Source organism: Pecten maximus, chromosome 11 (assembly GCF_902652985.1).
Source record: "Pecten maximus chromosome 11, xPecMax1.1, whole genome shotgun sequence".
In the NCBI taxonomy this organism is placed as follows: Eukaryota; Metazoa; Mollusca; class Bivalvia; order Pectinida; family Pectinidae; genus Pecten; species Pecten maximus.
The window spans coordinates 16,323,413-16,345,157 of record NC_047025.1 but is presented as its reverse complement, the minus strand read 5'-3'; the positions used below and the strand labels follow the sequence as shown (position 1 = coordinate 16,345,157).

General features: G+C 34.2%; 3 protein-coding genes across 6 annotated transcripts in view; 2 read left to right on the top strand and 1 right to left on the bottom strand.

Annotated features, from left to right (window-relative positions):
- Nucleotide 1: 1 nt before the first annotated feature.
- LOC117337049 (uncharacterized protein C1orf109-like) lies at nucleotides 2–5,378 on the top strand. Of its 2 annotated transcripts, none has more exons than XM_033897831.1 (5): nucleotides 2–105; nucleotides 1,277–1,579; nucleotides 2,190–2,369; nucleotides 4,297–4,412; nucleotides 4,820–5,378. In XM_033897831.1, exons 2-5 carry the CDS (start codon nucleotides 1,278–1,280, stop codon nucleotides 4,861–4,863), a joined length of 642 nt encoding a protein of 213 aa, XP_033753722.1. In that variant the 5' UTR covers nucleotides 2–105; nucleotide 1,277; the 3' UTR covers nucleotides 4,864–5,378. The 2 variants fall into 2 exon arrangements, with proteins under 2 accessions (XP_033753722.1, XP_033753721.1); XM_033897830.1 differs by having other exon boundaries at nucleotides 4,297–4,433.
- A 2,768-nt stretch (nucleotides 5,379–8,146) lies between these two features.
- On the bottom strand, nucleotides 8,147–15,348 carry LOC117337046. 2 transcript variants are annotated; one of them, XM_033897816.1, is made up of 6 exons: nucleotides 15,208–15,348; nucleotides 13,428–13,614; nucleotides 11,797–11,877; nucleotides 11,351–11,540; nucleotides 10,915–11,050; nucleotides 8,147–10,400 (listed from the first exon to the last, which is right to left on the bottom strand). In XM_033897816.1, exons 1-6 carry the CDS (start codon nucleotides 15,226–15,228, stop codon nucleotides 10,170–10,172), a joined length of 846 nt encoding a protein of 281 aa, XP_033753707.1. In that variant the 5' UTR covers nucleotides 15,229–15,348; the 3' UTR covers nucleotides 8,147–10,169. The 2 variants fall into 2 exon arrangements, with proteins under 2 accessions (XP_033753707.1, XP_033753706.1); XM_033897815.1 differs by lacking the exon at nucleotides 15,208–15,348 and adding an exon at nucleotides 14,797–14,962.
- A 194-nt stretch (nucleotides 15,349–15,542) lies between these two features.
- Nucleotides 15,543–21,745, top strand: part of LOC117337045 (probable phospholipid-transporting ATPase IIB) — a 42,711-nt gene continuing 36,508 nt past the window's right edge. Inside the window, exon 1 of one of the 2 annotated variants that reach the window (XM_033897812.1) lies at nucleotides 15,543–15,648. In XM_033897812.1, the coding sequence (XP_033753703.1) occupies nucleotides 15,575–15,648 (74 nt within the window). In that variant the 5' untranslated portion in view covers nucleotides 15,543–15,574. The remainder of the gene's footprint in view (nucleotides 15,649–21,745) is intronic. The other variant, XM_033897813.1, reaches the window with a different exon arrangement.

The window sequence follows — 21,745 nt, the reverse complement described above, 5'->3', positions numbered from 1 at the left end:
AAAGACAAAGGTAGTACGTTCTGTCACATGATCAAAACATGGCAGAAGTACAATGAGCACATGGATGGGATATTGTTGGTGTGCAACATTGTGATGTTTTGATGTGTATGTAACTAATTTATTACACCTTAGTCTGAATTTGGTAATTTGATGTCTTCTCGTTTATGCGAAAAAACGGTTCGGTCAGATTTAAAGATATCTCTTTGCTTGGACAACTGGCTATTTAAAATACAGATAACGTCACATGTACATGTTTTGAAAAAGGATATCAATAATTTAGATGCAGAATTATATATCAAATATATATATATATATATATATATGTTTTTATGTCAGAAATTGAAATACTAAAAAACTGTACAAGAACATATCAAATGTAGGTCAATGTGACCTACATTTTAATATTTGACCTACACCAAAGAAAATTTGTATGGGCTTTATCTCCTTCATTACTTGTCACTGGAACTTCATAGTTAGGGTATCATTTTTGAAATGAATACTGTGTTTAATGAGAAACAAAAAGAAAAATTAAGTGAAAAATGAACTCATGAATAATCCTGCAACACCTGGTCTGTTGTTTTATAATTGGTAACTATTGACATAATTATGATCATGTGTGTACTGCTTCTGGTGAATATAAAATATCTTGGGCACCCAACATACAAAGAAATTTTCTTATGTGAAATCTTAAAGTTCAGTGGAAATAGCAATATATTTGAAAAATCTGAAAAAATAAATTGGCAAGGATCAAAGCCAGAAGTATCGCTATTTGGCAATGAACTCGACCTGTAGAGGTTGCTGTAATCATGTGTAAGGGACGGGCACATTTATACTGGGGAGGAGTGGTTGTACTTGTGTAGGGGGGACGTGGTTGTACATGTGTAGGGGAGACATGGCTGTACATGTGTAGGGAAGGGTGGCTGTACGTACATGTGTAGGGGAGACGTGGTTGTACATGTGTAGGGGAGACATGGCTGTACATGTGTAGGGGAGACGTGGCTGTACATGTGTTGGGAAGGGTAGCTGTATATGTGTAGGGGAGACGTGGCTGTACATGTGTAGTGAAGGGTACCGTAGCTGTACACGTGTAGGGGAGACATGGCTGTACATGTGTAGGGGAACGGGTGGCTGTACTAGGGGAAGGGTGGCTGTACATGTGCAGGGGAAGATGTGGCTGTATATGTGTAGGGGAGGGGTGGTTGTACATGTGTAGGGAAGGGTTGGCTATGTAATTATTTCAGTTTAGTAATTTGATTTGTTCTTGTTTAACATTTAGTATGAGTGGTCAACAAAAACTACAGCATGCTGATGACAATGGAGAACATAAATTGCTGCAACAATTACAAAAGTCTTTCAAAATTGTCCAGAAGTGTTTGTCAGCCTGGTGTGAAGTCTTGACTGAGATTAGACCTCATCTAGTGATGCTGAACAATCTGACTGAGCAATTCACCTCCTGCCATAGTACAACAAACGCCCAACTGGCAGCTCTCACGTCACAGCTTCCAGATGTCAAAGATAAACTACTGCACAAACTGCAACAAGAAGTTGATGCTAAACTTATCATCATCCAGGAAAAGTTGTAAGTCTAGATCTGTGACTTTTATATTTCTAGCTTGTCGGGATGAAGTCCAGGGGAGTTATGGCTATACCTTGGGGCTTTCATATTTGATATGTGTGTTCCTTGAGAAAAGACTTTCCATTGGTACTGCATTTGTGGACCTGCTGACCTTGACCTTGACTTTTGACCTTCTTTTAAAAAATAATCCTGAATTTCAACCCACTCAACGAGCTATGTTGTCATCTGAGAACTCTTGTCTATACAAATTATAAATCATGAAGCATCCTTGGGTGAAATGGATGGAGAGAAAACAATTTTATATAAACAGTGGGTCAAGACCCCCAGTCCCCCACGGTCTGGGGGTGGGCCCAATTGGCGTGAGTGATGCAGGCTCCATGGGCCTCTTGTTATGTTTTAACAAAGTGTAAATACCAATGAAGTAACATAGAAGGTTTTATTGGCTGTCCTATTTGATTGATGTTTCCATAAATGTTTTGAAATGTAGATTTGTTGCAAAAGCTAATGAGACTGCAATACACGAAGAAAGATGAAAGAAGATTTTTCTTCAGAGCAAAGTCATTAATTTTAGGTAACAAATGCTGGATTTCTTAGTGTTGTTTTTTTCATGCAGGTGTATGTTACATGGATTGTGTGAAAAGATATCGAAGCAGTGCAAATACTCTGCAGATCTGTATATGAAAAATTGTGCGATGCTGGACTTGACTGCTGTAACCACAGCCACTACAACAAGGCCATCAATATCGGACATGCTGGAGTGGCTTCAGGATACAGAACAGGTGTTTTTACAGAGGTAACAGTCCCACTAGTCCAGTGTACAATTATGATGAAAATTCACTACCCTGGTATGCTTTGGCATGTCTTATTGAATACCTGTATAGTATACATTAAGATAACTATTTACCATGCAGTAAATATATTTATATGCTTGTACTACAAAAACTTCATGTTGAAAACCTTCAAGTGTGAAAATTAAGATTTGGATGTCTGAAGAAAACTTCATATATTATTAGGTGCTGTTGAATAGCCACCTGTAGCTATCATTGCAGAACTTGGTGAGGACAAAATCATTTGAAACACTTGGGGGAATCAACTGTTGCTCAGGATGCTACCGAATAATGTCTCCCTTAAAATCAAACAACACACTATCTCCTTCCATGAAGTATTCGTTTGTAATTATGTAATATGATTCATTTCTTTATGTTTGGAGATATCTGTTTTAAATAAATGAATTATAGAAAAAAAACATTAAAATCATGGACAATGATTGACCTGCTTTATTATTGAGTGATTATGCTTTCTGCCTGAGCCCCACTCGATTTGCACTCTTCTCAGAAGAGAAGCCTTCTAAGAAGATCGCATTCCGTTATATGTAAATCAAGTAAATCGGGAGAATATAACCCAAAATAAACAAGTTTTTAAGTTTTCTCAAACACTATGACACAAACACATGCATGTATGTGTCATATATCCTTCTCTAGTGAAACTCATCACTCGCACACTTAAAACATGGTCGCCGTCATCTTGGAAGATAAATCTTCCAGCTTCAAGACGGAAGAGGTAGAAGATCTTCCAGAAGCAGAAGAGCTACAAATCGAGTGACCAGAAGATATATTCTAGAAGGAGAAGAGTGCAAATCGAGTGGGGCTCTGGTTTGTGCAAGGGGAGGTAACTCGTACACACTATAACTGATGCAACATTTGAAAGTCACCACTTGTGTTGATAAAATGGCTCTCACCTGTCGAACTCTGTTTTTAGTCTTGGATTTTTTTAAATTGGCAATTGATAAGTGAAATCTCCGATTGTTTCTGCTCTACATTTTATGCTTAAAATTGAAAGAAGAATACTTCTGATTGGTTTTGGTGTCATTTCCAAGAAATATGGCTATGATTATGGGGCAAAAGCTAGCTTGTTTCCGCAATTGAGATTCTGATAGCAATAAAGAGGTTGCATAATTTAAATCAGTCGATAGTGAAATGCTTGTTTATAATATAAACGTGCGATTCAACAAATCACCAGAACGGATAAGGTAGCCTTATTCATTGCAATTGGTAACAATAAATTTTTGAGACAAGTTTCTTCTAACAAATGTTATCAAATATCGTATCATGATACGTATCATGATGGAGAAAAAAGGCAGGAAATTGAGTGCACAACTTGTAAAAAAAAGGAACCAAAATACCTATAGTAGGACAGTAATTCAGAGGAGTCTTAGATGTAGGGAATCGCGTTGTAGTTTATCAAGAAACATGACACATTTTAAACACCAAGATTAATTGATCAAAGAATTAAACATAATTATTGTATGCCAATTCAAACGAGCTTAAAAAGTAATTCTACATGTTCCAACAGAATGCTAAATCAACCACAGTCTTTTTAAAGTAAATAAGATTCCTTAAAATTTCATAGGATCATCATGCAGTAAAACATACAGAAATGAACAATTATTGTCTTTTTATTTCCTCACATTTTATTTTATATACTAAGATTGTACATATGTACTTGCTTTTCTCCTTTACACACTGCACCTATGGAGTGGCCGTTGCACTTTGATTAAGAATGATTTGGAATACAGCAAGAACCAAAAATTAAATAAAACCATGCATTAAAAGTGATGAAAAAATCAAGTCATAATAGAATTATTCATACTCCCCATTTAACAGCAGCACATGTAATGTTATTACAGAGGAGGATGCCTAACTAAGTTTTATGATTCTCAGGTACTGGGCACGGACGTATATCCTGGACCAGTTCAGGTTGGACAACAACACAACACATCTGTCTGACAATGTGATCTGGAATGGAAATGATAAAGACATCCGGAAACAGTTTCAAGGTAAATACAGTGGCAACCAAGGTAAACTTTGGTATCATAATCATATGCATTAGTATATATCTAAAAACATTGATATTGTTTTTTTGGTTTGTTTTGTTTGTTTTTTGTTTAACGTCCTATTAACAGCCGGGGTCATTTAACGACGTGCCAGGTTTTAAAGGTGGAGGAAAGCCGGAGTACCCGGTGATCAGTGATATTGATACAAGTGCATATATATGTGAAAATAAAACGAAGTGTGTTCTTGTTTTTATGCAATGTACATGACAATGGAAATATATCTCTTTCTTCAGAAAATTGGTATTTCAAGAAAAAATATGTTAATCTCCTAAAAATACATACAGAGCTGTCATTATATTCCTGTACATATTCTCTCTTGTTACAACCTATCAAAATATTTCGTGTTACAGAAAAGTTACCATACCTGTCATTTTTCTTGGAGGAAAAACTTTGATTGGAATCATAACCCTCTCGGAGTGTGTTACTGAACAATGGTAGACAAAAATCAAGACTGGATTTATGTCCTCCTTAGTACTGATCAGTGATCACAGCCAACGCTATAAGGAACTGATTCCAGGAAGTCATGTTACAGGATAAATAACTAGTGGCATTGATACTGGCCACCATGTGTTATGTATGGAATGTCAAGGATGATGATCAGCTGCTGAACCCACTATCAGTAACAAAGTACAGGTGTCTCATGATATGACATAATGAGCCAAGGACCTTCCAGTTAAACAGACAATATACTGCAGAGGTGCATGGTAAAATATGGTGTATCTGCAGTATTGAAGACATGTATGGTGATGATGATTAGGAAAGACTTATAATAATCAGACAAGTTGCATGTTATTTTTACCTATTTTCCTTTACCTGGGTATATAATAGCGAAGAGTTTATTTTAAACACATCTGTTTTTATGAGTGACCAGGCCGACATTGTGGCAAAGATAAATAAACGTGTAAGGCATTCATTTTTTCTGTTATATTTATAAGTTTAAATTCCCTTTTTTTCCATATGTAATGCAGGGTAAATATATCATAACCTGTTTTTGTGTTTTTTAGATACAAAAAATCACATTAAATACATTCTAAGAAATGAATTCCACAGATACATCAGGTTTGGGTGCAGGAATTTTAGTGTAAATGTTACTGAAATCTATAAAAATGTCTCCTATTAGATTTATATCTAATGGTTTTGATGAATATAATACTTACTTGAGAGATATTTTATAATTGTGTTGGTACATTTAACCCACAGAAGGTCATGATCTGGATGACAGTGGTTGTGATAATTCCGGCAATGCTATATTTTACTAGAAAATGACTCTGTAGGTTGCAGTTTATAATGTGATTACCAGCTATACAGCTGTGTCGGCATTCTTTAGTATGTAAATTTCAAAACCCAATTGTCAGGAGCGATACATTTTCAGTACCTGGTTGTTAGGAGTGATACATTTTCAGTACCTGGTTGTTAGGAGTGATACATTTTCAGTACCTGGTTGCTAGGAGCGATACATTTTCAGTACCTGGTTGTTAGGAGTGATACATTTTCAGTACCTGGTTGTTAGGAGTGATACATTTTCAGTACCTGGTTGTTAGGAGTGATACATTTTCAGTACCTGGTTGTTAGGAGTGATACATTTTCAGTACCTGGTTGTTAGGAGCGATACATTTTCAGTACTTGGTTGTCAGGAGTGATACATTTTCAGTACCTGGTTGTTAGGAGCAATACATTTTTAGTACCTGGTTGATCTGTGTTATTTTACAATATTTCCCCCTATAATTTACTTAACATACCCAAATTTCAACACTTGCTGCATTTCAGTAACTGTGGAGTGTAATACACATGTATTGTTAAAATACAACATATTTGACCAATGTTCACCTAAGAATAGGTGAAGGTTATTTCCTTGAGAAAAGTTTATAGAATATGTAAATGTAGTGCAAAAACTACTGTAATTTGTAAGAATTCAAGATCTCAGTCCCATATATAGTCCCTTGGTAAGTAACGCCAGACAAATTCTAACACTGTCCTTATGTTTCTAACTTTTGCATTCAGTGATATCAACTTATTAGGTACAGGCATCTAAAACGTGAATTGGAACTCTTTCACTCTCCTTTGATAGCACAGGCTGCAGGAGGTATTGAAATACACGTATCAGAAGGAGTAGTCTGTTCCTTGGCAGGAGCAGAGGGAGCAACGACTGTGTTAGCCTAGATATGTTGATAGGAATACATGTAAACATTTAAAGAATGATTAGTGATATGTGATTGATGACCATTGGTGATATAGATACTATGGTAGGGACATCATAAAGAACCCCTAGAGTCCCCAGAGGGGTGTAACTTTAAGTGTCCGTGAATTAATTAAGAGGCAATTACTAGTTATACCTCTTAGACCACAGGGCCATTAACCCAAAATAATTTACATGGACAAAAAGTGAGAAGATTTCTAAAATAAAGTTTTTTATCAATTGTGTATAGGACATGTCAACATCTGACTCTGGTGATGACCTTTGATCTAAACACATTTTTTAAGTTAGCCAAAGCCTTATGATTTTGAAGATAATGTTGTATGAGGTCAGTAGATAATGAAAGTATTGCTAAAAGATACTAATCTGCCAGATCAATTCATTGAAGCAGTAATGATAAAGAAGCAGTGTGTGAAAATTGAGTTTATAACAGAGTGCATGATAAATAAAATTGTTTTTAATGTCTCTGCTAGGGATCAAACCTGGGATTACTAGGTTCAGCCGATTAAGCTCAAGGGAAGCTCTCTCTAGCCGAGTGGTTTATTGCAGCTAGTATTTTACCAGGGTTACATACTCTCCCACCAGGGAAGAACTCATCCTCCAGTCCTGGGGTTACAGTGACTCTTTCACAATTAACACTAAGTATAATTTCTGAGTCCCTTTATGGGTGCTAATGTAACAGAGCACTAAATGATTGATTAAAATTGTTTTAATGACCCACTAAGGAATGAACCTGGAACCTCTGGGTTACTAGTCTCACGTTCAACCAGCTGAGCTAATGAGACATTCTCTCTAGCCAACAGGTAGGTAAATTGTGGCTAGTATTTTACCAGGGTTACAAGTTTTATTGATCTAATTGAACTTAGGTTATTGTCCAGAAACCAAATTTCTATTTATAGTAACTATGACCTTATCCTTTGACCTGAAAAGAAATCCCAAGCAAGCACTCTTGATCAGGAAGGGGAAGCAGTGTGTGAAGTGAGTTTGATCGGTGAACTTCAACTCCAGTTCGGATGACAGCATTAAAATATCTCCTTCCATAGACGATTGGGTATGATTATTTAGTCATTAATATGAGGAAACTCACTACAGAGGATCCTGGTTGTTCGCGTTTTAAGGTCACAGACATTCTGTGCCAGGTGACCTTGAAATGTTCATCCATTCAGTATTTACATTAATAGTATTGATCAACCCTGGACCCTTTATTGTGACCTTGACAATTTTTATCAGCAACAATTCAACCTGCTGATTTTTACAAAGTAAATTATTATTTAGGTCGGAGCAAGGGGATAACAAGAGGATGAGAGGATATGGTGTGATCCTACTGTCAGAGGATCAACCCCTGGGCTCCACTGCTTTGGAACAGGAACAAATTTCCATGGTCCATAATATATATTTTGCAAATGATTTGTTGTTGTTTTATAAAACGTAACAATAATTAACCAAACAAGCAAAACTTGTATATCATTACACAAGATTCAAACTTAGTTTAAATGATTTTATTGTTGGTCTTCCCTAAGGAAGACACAGTCAGATATCTGGCTTGAAATGTCAGCAGTTTTGTAATAAATACATTGATTAAGCATAAAACAAGGGTACAAGTCTCTTGCCATGGTGTTAGTGTACAGTAGATACACTTACATATCGGTGTTAACATTTCCCTGACAATTAGTGATATTGCTGCTGTTACCAGCATGCACCAAGTAGAGTTGTTTGTCAGAAATGAAAATTCTATATTTTAGGTAGATATATGTCTTGAATTTAACATGAGTTATAAACTTATAACTTTTGATTAAGCAAGAACATTTTCATTTTTCTTATTTTTCTAAGAGACTTGAACCCATAATATAGATAAGTTTTCAGCTATCACAGATTGTTTTACAAAAACAGCATTGATCTATTATATACATGTACCAGTAAAAGTACATTTTGAAATTAAATCACAAGTACATACATGTAAATATGTTTATAGATATACTGTTATCAGTTACAAATAATGTTTTAATAGATTGTATACATATATATAAACTTGTACAAAGGAGGTAAAACCTACCCTATATCTACATTTGTATACAAATAGCAGCTGAATACTCATTACAAGCTTTCAAATATATATATATACATCAACACGTATCAAGCATGATCATCACACCAAACTTGAGAGATACTTTCCAACTACATAAAAATCACATGCTCTTAAACATTTTAACATACTACAGATGGTGCAGAACACATGATTCAGTATTAGTCAACTTAGTAAAGCTTATCACATATATCAGCATAACTTTGTTTCTTGTACATGGAAACAAACATCTTAATAAAAAAAAAAAGTGCTGTAGAAAAATGGGTACATAAATCATATCAAAATGATTATTTTAAACTGCTACTGTGCTTGCCAGATAAACCACAACTTTGGATGACTGAAGAGATTGATTCTGTATTGAAGGCTGGGAGGGGCCAGGCCAAGACAAATAGCTATAGGGACATGAAGTACATATTGACTTCAAGAATAATTTATCAGAATAATAGGAACTGGCCCATTGAAAAAGATAAAGAAATTTGATAAAGTCCCCAGTGTGGTTTAGTTTTCCTGATGTATCATGGAAGTAATATTTGTGCAGGGAAAACAGTGTAACTTTTTGTAAAATGGTTTGAAAATACAGGACTGTCAGCAATCAGTCATGTGATATAGTTGAGGTGTCAAGGTACATATAACTTTTGATATACAACATGTATAGCAATATTAATGGAAGATAGTTTACAAGGTATCATTAATAACACCTTCTATCAACAAATGATTTGGCAATATTTGGTTTTTAATTACAAAAAAATAGCTTGCTCTTAATTTTACTACATACTGCAACAAATTTAACACCATAAAATCTCAAAAATCAGAAACAAAATCTAGCCACTTTGATAACTATAGGTAAAGCATAACACCACAAGAATTAGGTTAAATTTATTGTACAATGAATGTGTACATATGACCAGAATCACTTTTCAAAGTGTCTCTGCTGCTATTAGAGTTTAACCCAATTGACTATAAATTACATTTACCATTAAATCGAAAATTCAAAAACAAGCAACCACTAGATGGAAATATTTTGTGTAAAAAATACAATAGTTTCTTACATTTCTTTACTAAAGAATGTGCCTCTTATTTTTATTGTTTTGAGTTTTAATTTTACAATACCAAATTATCATTATTTCTGAATTAATTTGAAGTGATGAAAACAAAATACTTCCATAATTATACAAAATCTCAAAAATCTTTTCAGAAAAAATAGGTAAAACCTTTAGGATTTTAAGTGATAAAGTGCACTTTAGAATTTCAAGCTTATAAACTATTTAAATATCATTTCAATGTGATGTCAACCATTAGTAACCATGACAATAAAGAAAATGGCACCAAAGTTGATTGTCCATAACTGCTGTGAAAACCTTCCTTTACTCCCAATAACAATTATGACTCTGTTACAAGTCTCTAAAAACCATCTGTCCCTGGATCAGTCATCCGAGTCTGAGTTATTGCTTTGGAGGTCCCAGTTTGATCGTTTCTTAGTAATGTCCTCGCCTTCCTTGTAGGCACGCTGTAATTTGAGCAAAGTTTGTACCATACGATCAGAATCACTGTGGCCTTCGAAGTGTTGTTGTGCCTTTCGCAGCTCTTGTTTTTCACGGTCCTCTCTAAACGATTCCTGGTGCCTTTTTTCTCTGATACTTTTTTGCTCACGGTCCTGAAAAAACAACAACATTGTATTTAGTACATTTTGAAATGTCAGTTTTTTTTATAATTAATTTACAAGTCAATATCAGAGATTTCTTCAAAGGTCTGTAAAGACAGTGTTCACTAGTCTTACTTTTGAAATATCTTTCTATATCTGTAATCGTACTTAAGACTCCAGAGAATTTTCCAATACGTTTTTGGGAATAATCAAACACCTTCCTACAAATAACTTGTTTTTTTTTCATTCAGACCATGAAATTCCATTATATTTATCCTGTAATAAGCACATAGGCACACCACATTTGATTCAATGTAGGGCGTGTGCTTTAGTAGCAAAATTAAATAACATTTGCACTAAACCATAATAAAAAGAATTAATACGAGGGATGATTGATATGTTGTGAGTCTGGTATTGAAGGAGGTACTCAAGGATGTTCTTTTTAAGTCCTACTATTCTCTGACTATATAGCTTATTGCCAGATACATATGTTGCATGTATTTTTGTTGACCAGATAAGTTCCTACCCGGAGTCCTATATCATAAGGGTCGCCGACATGGATGAGTGGCTCTATCCTGTGTTTGGGTGGACTGTATCCTGGAGCGGGCGGTATCACAGTATCAGGAGGCTCTATACCAGCATTTCTATAGATCTCCACAAGTCTGTTAATGTAAAATATCAAACTTTCTCAATATGATTCAAATTAATTTTTTTTTTAATTTTGAAATACAATAACTTACCTATACAATGGTTTCTATGCGATTGTGTATTCCTTTTTATAATAGGTATAAGGGACTCATTCTATTTTCTTAAAGTGTTTCTATCATGGTGGTGTTCATTATATTTCAGTAGAATTTGTGACCAAATTTGTGGTCAAGTAGACATGTAAATATACCTTCACCGAGCTTAAAACCAATCATCATCAAATTACCTGCATGGTACACCATTTAGACAATACTTACTTTTTATAGCGATCACCTCTCCTTTTTCTGACATCATCCCAACTTGGGAACATGTAGTTGCCACTTATAGGTGGGGTACTTTTGTAGCTCTTGAGAGGTGTGACCTCTGTGTACCGGACCATGGCGCCGTGCCCTCGAGGACAGTGGAAGTATCGTTTACCCTTGAATACTCCATTATGTACCGAGTTCACTGTAGGATACAATGAGTAAATAAACCTTATGATGTGTTGAGCTGTCATCCTTTTTGAAATTTTCAAATGTTTTCTCAAAATGAAATTAAACATCAAAAAAGAAAATTTCTCATGATCCTATATTCATCTTAAAATCAGTTAATGAAAATCAATAGGCTAGCTGTGTTCTGAAAATTTGATATGAAGTTAATCATTCTAGTTAGAGTTGATTCTTAATTTGTCAGATAAAGCCTTTCACCAGCAATATTATATTACCATTGTCGTCAAGCTTGACTCCTACATACAACTGTGGAGCAATGGAACTGTCGTCGACAACACCTACAAACTTCACTGTGCCTGTAAATTAATCAGATTTATTTACAGAAACATGCATACAGTTAGGAACAAAGGACATCTAGAAGTCATCTTGCCCTCTTTCATAGTCACATATATATATTCAAAACCTTATTATATTGTATTTGTTAAAAGTGACTTTGCATAGACGTTACTTTTTGCTCTTTACAGATATTTATAAAAATATGGGGATAAAGAAAAAGCATCATTTGTTTCATTACAAAGTATTTTTTCTTCACTGTTATAAATGGAGATGACAGTGATAATGTGTCTGCATGTTTCTATATTTGTGCTGAGATACAATGAATACAGGGACAGGGGTCAATGAAAAGTGCTGACAGTCCCAGGAGAACAAGGGGATTATATATACGTGTACATGTATATAATGGTGGTTTGTATCATTTTATGTGACAATCTAATCCACAAAATACTTTAATATCTAAAAATAATTTTGACTTAACATGTAAAAGTCAATGATCTATAATATCAAATATAACTCAGGACAAATTTATTGAATTTACTGTATTTTGTATCAATATACTGTAGATGAATAGGTTATAAAGATGTATACAGCAATCCAGGAACAGCTTGGATGGATGGGAGGACAACATTTGAAGAAATACATACTCATACAGAGTAACATGACATTATGGATGACGTACATCACTACATTACTAACCTAAGTGATATAAGTGATATCCGTGTTCTACAATTGATAAATCAATGGGAAACTAGACTCCTCTATACTGATTTCTAAGTAAAAGAAATTGTCAAATCTTTACACTCTTCTTAACCAGACTTCTTATATACACTTCTAAACTGTGTATAGTGGATGTCTGGCTATAGGGAGATAATTGTGTATGGTGGATGTCTGGCTATAGGGAGATAATTGTGTATAGTGGATGTCTGGCTATAGGGAGATAATTGTGTATAGTGGATGTCTGGCTATAGGGAGATAATTGTGTATAGTGGATGTCTGGCTATAGGGAGATAATTGTGTATAGTGGATGTCTGGCTATAGGGAGATAATTGTGTATAGTGGATGTCTGGCTATAGGGAGATAATTGTGTATAGAGGATGTCTGGCTATAGGGAGATCATTGTGTATAGTGGATATCTGGCTATAGGGAGATAATTGTGTACGGTGGATGTCTGGCTATAGGGAGATAATTGTGTACGGTGGATGTCTGGCTAGAGGGAGATAATTGTGTATAGAGGATGTCTGGCTATAGGGAGATAATTGTGTATAGTGGATGTCTGGCTATAGGGAGATAATTGTGTATAGTGGATGTCTGGCTATAGGGAGATAATTGTGTATAGTGGATGTCTGGCTATAGGGAGATAATTGTGTATAGTGGATGTCTGGCTATAGGGAGATAATTGTGTATAGTGGATATCTGGATATATGAGATACATTACAGGTTATACTTATTTCAAACAAACAATGATATCAATACTAAATAGTGATATGAAGTCTGAGCAGTTGTTTTAGGCAGCATATTCTTTGATGTTTTGCAAAAGACAGGACATTCCCAAGACTTTCTTCACATTTACCTTGATATTTTCCTTGTACTAGGACACGATCACCTATTTTACAGATGTGGTTGTGGGATGGTACAGTTGCTGACCCACTGGCACGACTCATGGCTGGCTCACTAAGAAGTTCTGAGGCATCATTGAAGTTGTCCTTCCAGAACCGTCTACATGGTCCACATGTACACAGGAAGGGATCAACATCCGACTAAAACAAACATTTAACATTCATTTCTGATTTTTTTTCACCAGTTTTGACAGCAACTTAATGGGTGGATAAGACATTAAAGACAACAACATTCTATATGGAAAATTATGCTCTAGTTGATTCTGATAATACTACCAGGTGTATATATATGTCACCGGGGTCGTAAAATTCAATACCCAACACAAGATTGGTTTCAGGGTTTGTTTATTTCTCTATGGAGAAGGAAACCAGGTCTCCCACCAGCGGTATCCAGTGCCCTTTGTAGGGGTACGGAATAATATATATCCGACTCTAGGTCTAATCAAGGAGCTGTTTCTCTGAATGTGCTCTCGTGAGCGCGTTCCGATCTAGAGTGATAGGACGAATGGTGGCGACGTTAGCTGGGAAATAAATTGGCGGGAGAGTCCGTGGGTCGCATGAAGTGTGGTGGTCAATGAGCCGTCAATGTCAAGAGGTCATGTCACATAATTATTTACATACATAACGTGGACAGCACATATAACAGTGACCTAATCACAAGACAAATACTAATCACGGGTACTATACCCGTCCTACTTCTAAATACTATACATGTGTATATAACAAATACACATACCATACACAGGTTACATATACATTCACATAAATGTATGCAATGTCACAGAGAAAGATTTCAGCATATATTTATATGATACACATAATCAAAAGGAGTTTGAGACACTGCTTTGAGAAATTGATATTACACTTGGACCTGCAGTAACAAGATAACATCTTCAATCTTTTCAATAAATCTCTGTTACTTCCCTCCTCTATAAGAAAGCTGATTTATACTGCAATTTCTAACAGTAACATATTTATATAAATGACTAGAAACATTTACTTTAAATTCTAATGTCTATTCTATTAGATTGTCTGTATCCACTCGTGTTAAAATTGTCAGGTATACACCTTTTCAAGGCTAGCAAGAATTCCTGCCATGACCACAAGATACATATATAATGTACCTACTTTTATATAATCACTAGTTGTACTTAATTAAAGATGTATAAGAATTTAGAAATTCTAGCTACTACAAAATATCCTTTAAACTCCTGTTTTGTGATTGTGTTTACAAAAATATAATAAAGGAGAAAACAATCAGTATTGTCTAATTGACACAGTAGAGGGTTAGCTGCTGTTTTCTGTATATCAGTTGATACTTACAAGTTTGTATCTCTCTAGCACATCCATCTGGTATCAATATACTATTAAACTCAGTTTTCTGTCTCAAACACAAAAATATTCGCTTCTCTGTCTATAATGGTTACTAGGTTTAAATGGCTGGTGACGTAGGGCAGTGGAAGTAATTTATTTCCATCTCAGGGTGAACAATGGTATGTTTATAATGATTTCACTGTTTAGCATAGTCGTGTTAAAACTTGATTTTGATACACTATCACAACGTGTATTTAGCTTTGCGTGACCAGAAGTGAGAGGTTGGTCATACACTCTCATGGTCGTAAAAGAAGGGAATAAAGTAACATCTATTCTCACCCATTCTAGCGTGAAAAATGTAGTTGCCAAATATTTAGGCCAGAGGGATTTTAGAGGACATATTTGTTTTTTCAAAATTACCTCATGCTGATGAGCGCTCATGATTCCTTGTGCAATTATCAGACGGTGCACTTTTCGATAAAGTTTGATTTGTATCACATTTTAAATTGAAGGGGATCTCAGTGTCGCGTCTGTTGTCAGGCAGCCATAGCACCTGTTCACTTCCTGTTGGTACGTCGCTTAAGCTCTCAAAATTAGATAATAAGTTCGTATTTCAAAAAGTGTGTATTTCCTGATATCTTTTTCATCAGTTTGTTTTCAAATAAAATAACTTCACAATGTACACACCTATGATGCATTATATTTGAATTTATTTGATTCCGGAAGCAGTATAAAACATACACAAAATGGTGTAAGGGGCATGCCAATTTTCAAGAGAGTGTGACCAATGCCTGTAAATAGAAGTAGTTATTACAGGTCTTCCAAGCGGTCATTGAACGTTAAATTCTCAAGATTATCCAGGTAATGCCATTATTATAATTTAAGAAATCTGTAAACACTGCGTTTATTAACGCGCTATTGATATTTACTGAAAGATGCAAAAATATTGCCAAGTTGCCGGTCACTGGTCATGATGATGATGAATCAGGTGATTACTGTAGTGTTGGCCATAAAATGAATCATATCTTAATGTTTCGTAATTGTTTTATATAATTTTTGTAGTGAGATTTTTGGAGAAATGTATCCTCCATGGTTGCTTGACGGATATTTTCCCAAGCGTATGCTGTTTTTTTAGAAGACAGGAAAACACAGGTTGTGCCATTGGACTGTTGAATGAATCTATATTTTTATGTGTGGCAGGTTTAAATTGTAAATAGTGTACATAGTGATACGGTCGGCTTCTTGCTTCACGCTGGAAGAATTCCCATATACATAGTATATCAGTCGGTAGAGTGGTGGACTAGTAATTATAAGTTGAGTATCCTGGCCTCGATCACTTGGTGGATGCACACTACTCTCTTTCCTGTGTACATGTAGTTTGTATAGCTTAAACATACCTCACCAGTAGGGACATCCCCAGTCCTTCAAATACTTTTATCTCTGCAACTAAACAAACCTATTCTTCTTATGTTTGTCTTTCCTGTTTTGCTTAACAAACTAATCACCCACGTGGCAAAATCTTAAGTTTGATTACATGTTGTCACCACCGGGTAATAACGATCTCTATGTTGTTTACCGGGTAAGTAGAAGTAGAGCACTAATGTAATGTAATGTATGTTGAAATGCCAAAGAAACACAGCCAGAATAACTTCTGGCATATTCTGTTGCAATTTTGTGGAAAATTTAAGTTGTTTTTACATATACTGTATTTGAAATTCATTTTTTTCTTTATTGAATTGCAATAGAAAATTGAAATCCAAAAATTGAGGTGTGCAATTCCAAATTATTGTGCTCATCAATCTTATTGACAATCTGTATTGGAATATTATTAGGCCCATTATTAAAATAAGCTATTCCTTAATTTGGAGAGGATGGAATGGCAGTGTTCCTGAGCAGTTCTGTTCTCCTGTCCAATTTAACCACAACGTGACAATTCCCAATTGAGGACAAATCAGGGCTGTATGGTGGCCAGTTGATTAGATCAATTTTATGGATGGACAAAAATTCCCTAGAACTCTCGCAACATCAGAACAGGCAATGTGATACTGAAAAGTTGGTTGACATTTTACAAAGTAGTGTTAGATTGCCTTATACAACAACCAGCAGTTAAGTCATGTGAAATTCCTCCCAAGTTCATGTCTGACTCACCAATATACATGTACCTGTCCTTGTCATCATGAACACATAGTCCAGAAACATGTATAAGCTTTCTCCACAATGGCAATAAACATGCCATCAGCTGACTGGGAGAAAAAAGATTAAATGTCTTCACTGCTTCATTTAGAAATGTTTTTGGAAGCATATATGGATTGTGCTACCAACAAGATGTCTGATGTGGTATACATACGTGGCACGAGGTATAGACCTTCATAAGGATGACATGCTCACAGAGTCACCTTGTGTTGTCATTGTCTCATAGTTTCCAGATAAATGCAGCATTTGTGGATGCCAGGCTGTTGTTTCTGGTAGTTTCAGTTGTATAGTGAGGTTATTATGCATGCACATGACATATTGCTCTGTCTTTAAATTCTTGGTGATAACATGTAAACATCCAGGGTATATGTGGTCAATCGGAATCATGTATTCTGAAATGTAAGCAACCTATGATTTTTTTTTCATGGTGACGTATAAAATCAAATTCTTTGACATTTAAAGTAAGCTAATTTAATCCAGACTGTTCTTATGGATTACTAGAAGTAGAGAAGGGAAATTGGTCAGTATCTAAAAATTTCTCAGAGAAAAAGGATTACAATTAGAAGAGTTAAAAGTACACTTAGAACTGTATTAAAACACTGAATGTTACAAAGCAGTAGCTCCTGTCCCTATTTATATGTTTGCAGTCATTCACTAGTTGTTATTAGTCCCCTACCGGTGAAACCTGGGGGACTATAGGTTTTGCCTGCGTCCATCCGGTTGGTTAAAGTTTTGGTTTAAGTTTTATAATGGCACACGATTCACTTAATAATGGTATTAGGATGCTGATTCTTTGCATAGAGGTTCTTTGGGTGTGTGGCATTACTTTTGTACAGTTAAAACTGAAAAACATATTTTCATTTTTTGAAATTTTTGCCATATTATGAACTGAACTATTTTCTCTGTATTCTTCAGGTTAAAGTTTTGGTTAAAGTTTTATAATGGCACACCATTCACATAATAATGGTATAAGGATGCTGATTCATTGCATAGAGGTTCTTTGGGTGTGTGGCATTACTTTTGTTCAGTTAAAAATGAAAAAATTATTTTCTTTTTTTTTGAAATTTTTTCCATATTATGGACTTACCGTATTTGACCTAATAAGGGCACCTGCCCTTATAAGGGCGCCCCGCCCCTACCTTTTTTCAAGGAAATAAATCTTTGACTGAGTGTCAAAATGGTGTTCAAAAGTAATAATTCATGTGAAAAGTTTTGCTATTTTATGTGTTCAATGTTCTTCAGCAAATTAAGTAACTGGAACACAAGTTTTCGCCACATTTTGTCTATTCCTACAGATGACATGTCAGTGCAAAGAGCACTCGAAACTAAACACACATACAAATAATAACTTACCATCTTTATTTGAAGATAAAGTAAAAGACTTTTAATTATTATTGTTGATAAATAACTTTTTTTCAGAACAGAAAGCTAGTAAAAGACATTGTAAATCAATTTTAAGGTCAAAGAAAACGATGTCTGATATGATCTGGGAAATCACCTGTGTCTATAAATAAAACAGAAAAGAGTTCCATTTGAACATAAATGGTGGAACACACGTTCTCTGGTCTAAAGATAAGCTGGCATGGTTTACAAGTTTACAGGAATATTCAAGTGATGTTTAAGCTTAATATATGATAATGAATAGATATCTTCATCTGGAATATTTTTATGACTGAATATTTTACCGTTTCCACAGCGTTGGGTATTCTGCTTTAAGGTATAGTCTGTTTCATAAAACTTCAGAATAACTAATCTTAATAATATAATGTCAATTACCCGCGCCCTGCGCCCTTATTAGGTCAAATACGGTAACTGTTTTTGCTGTATTCTTGAGGTTAAAGTTTTGGTTAAAGTTTTATAATGCACACCATTCACTTAATAATGGTATTATGATGCTGCTTCTTTGCATAGAGGTTCTTTGGGTGTGTGGCATTACTTTTGTACAGTTAAAAATGAAAAAATTATTTTCATTTTTTGAATTTTTTTCCATATTATGAACTTAACTGTTTTCTCTGTATTCTTGAGGTTAAAGTTTTGTAATGGCTCTCCATTCACTTGGAATGGAATATGTTATAGGGTCTGGATTCTAACATATTAAAAAAATCATCAACCCAGCTAGGGTATGGCAGAACTGAGAAGTGGGTACAAAAAAGATACAAGATATTGTTGATTTGTAGTAATTGACTTCTTTGAGAGAAGGATTTTATGGATGATGATGATGATGATGATTGATTCTATAGTATTTTGTTTGTCAAAAATGCATTTGAAAAAAATAAACAAAAAAATAATGAATAATGAAAAATACTCCCTGTTCACATTTTGTGTTTCAACATTTAACATTTTGCAAGTGTTCAATGAAATGACACTATCCTTATAAATGTCTGTTGACAGTAGACAATACACCATAGTGGTGTATAGTAATTGGGTTTGTAATTATTAACATGTATTTAATCATATGAATACACAGCTACTCTAAACATGTCTGTTCTACAGCTGTGTGTTAATCTGCCTCCAGGTATAAAGGTCCTGGCTGTACCACTTAATTAGAGCAGCGGTGGTGTTCAGCTGGGATGTATTGATTTACTTCATAGCTAGTATAGATGTAGAGTAATGGGGTCATATACCGTAGTACATGCCCACCATAGTTCTGTCCAAATTATATTAGTATGATTTGTAGTTAACTTTAACACAACTTGTAGTTAACATTAACATGACTTGTAATTAACATTTAAATAACATAGTTATCATTAACATGACTTGTAATTAACATTAACATGATTTGTAGTTAACATTAACATGATTTGTAGTTATCATTTACATAACACATAGTTATCATTAACATGACTTGTAGTTAACATTAACATGACCTGTAGTTAACATTAACATGATTTGTAGTTAACATTAACATGACTTGTAGTTAACATTAACATGACTTGTAGTTAACATTAACATGACTTGTAGTTAACATTAACATGACTTGTAGTTAACACTAACATGACTTGTAGTTAACATTAACATGACTTGTAGTTAACATTAACATGACTTGTAGTTAACATTAACATGACTTGTAGTTAACATTAACATGACTTGTAGTTAACATTAACATGACTTGTAGTTAACACTAACATGACTTGTAGTTAACATTAACATGACTTGTAGTTAACATTTACATGACCTGTAGTTAACATTAACATGACTTGTAGTTAACATTTACATAACACATAGTTATCATTAACATGACTTGTAGTTAACATTAACATGACTTGTAGTTAACATTAACATGACTTGTAGTTAACATTAACATGACCTGTAGTTAACACTAACATGACCTGTAGTTAACATTAACATGACTTGTAGTTAACATTAACATGACTTGTAGTTAACATTAACATGACTTGTAGTTAACACTAACATGACTTGTAGTTAACATTAACATGACTTGTAGTTAACATTTACATGACTTGTAGTTAACATTAACATGACCTGTAGTTAACATTAACATGACCTGTAATTAACATTAACATGACCTGTAGTTAACATTAACATGACCTGTAGTTAACATTAACATGACCTGTAGTTAACATTAACATGACTTGTAGTTAACATTTAAATAAGACATAGTTATCATTAATATGACTTGTAATTAACATTAACATGACTTGTAGTTAACATTAACATGATTTGTACCTTAACATTAACATGACCTGTAGTTAACATTAATATGACCTGTAGTTAACATTAACATAATTTGTAGTTAACATTAACATGACCTGTAGTTAACATTAACATGACTTGTAGTTAACATTAACATGATTTGTAGTTAACATTAACATAACTTGTAGTTAACATTAACATGATTTGTAGTTAACATTTACATGACTTGTAGTTAACATTAACATGACTTGTAGTTAACATTAACATGACTTGTAGTTAACATTAACACGACTTGTAGTTAACATTAACATGACTTGTAGTTAACATTAACATGACTTGTAGTTAACATTAACATGACTTGTAATTAACATTAACATGACCTGTAGTTAACATTAACATGACTTGTACCTTAACATTAACATGACTTGTACCTTAACATTAACATGACTTGTAGTTAACATTAACATGACCTGTAGTTAACATTAACATGACCTGTAGTTAACATTAACATGACTTGTAGTTAACATTTAAATAAGACATAGTTATCATTAATATGACTTGTAATTAACATTAACATGACTTGTAGTTAACATTAACATGATTTGTACCTTAACATTAACATGACCTGTAGTTAACATTAATATGACCTGTAGTTAACATTAACATAATTTGTAGTTAACATTAACATGACTTGTAGTTAACATTAACATGACTTGTAGTTAACATTAACATGACCTGTAGTTAACATTAATATGACCTGTAGTTAACATTAACATAATTTGTAGTTAACATTAACATGACTTGTAGTTAACATTAACATGACTTGTAGTTAACATTAACATGACTTGTAGTTAACATTAACATGATTTGTAGTTAACATTAACATAACTTGTAGTTAACATTAACATGATTTGTAGTTAACATTTACATGACTTGTAGTTAACATTAACATGACCTGTAGTTAACATTAACATGACTTGTAGTTAACATTTACATAACACATAGTTATCATTAACATGACTTGTAGTTAACATTAACATGATTTGTACCTTAACATTAACATGACCTGTAGTTAACATTAACATGACTTGTAGTTAACATTAACATGATT

Excerpts from the sequence above, each read along its gene's own strand:
- LOC117337049 (XM_033897830.1), top strand. The coding sequence starts at position 1,278 with ATGAGTGGTCAACAAAAACTACAGCATGCTGATGACAATGGAGAACAT. Across the intron at positions 2,370-4,296 it reads GAACAGGTGTTTTTACAGAG|GTACTGGGCACGGACGTATA; the intron begins GTAACAGTCCCA and ends TATGATTCTCAG. Across the intron at positions 4,434-4,819 it reads TAAATACAGTGGCAACCAAG|AAAAGTTACCATACCTGTCA; the intron begins GTAAACTTTGGT and ends TTCGTGTTACAG.
- LOC117337046 (XM_033897815.1), bottom strand. The coding sequence starts at position 14,823 with ATGGATGTGCTAGAGAGATACAAACTT. Across the intron at positions 11,878-13,427 it reads AGTACAAGGAAAATATCAAG|GCACAGTGAAGTTTGTAGGT; the intron begins GTAAATGTGAAG and ends ATTAATTTACAG. Across the intron at positions 10,401-10,914 it reads CTTATGATATAGGACTCCGG|GACCGTGAGCAAAAAAGTAT; the intron begins GTAGGAACTTAT and ends TTGTTTTTTCAG.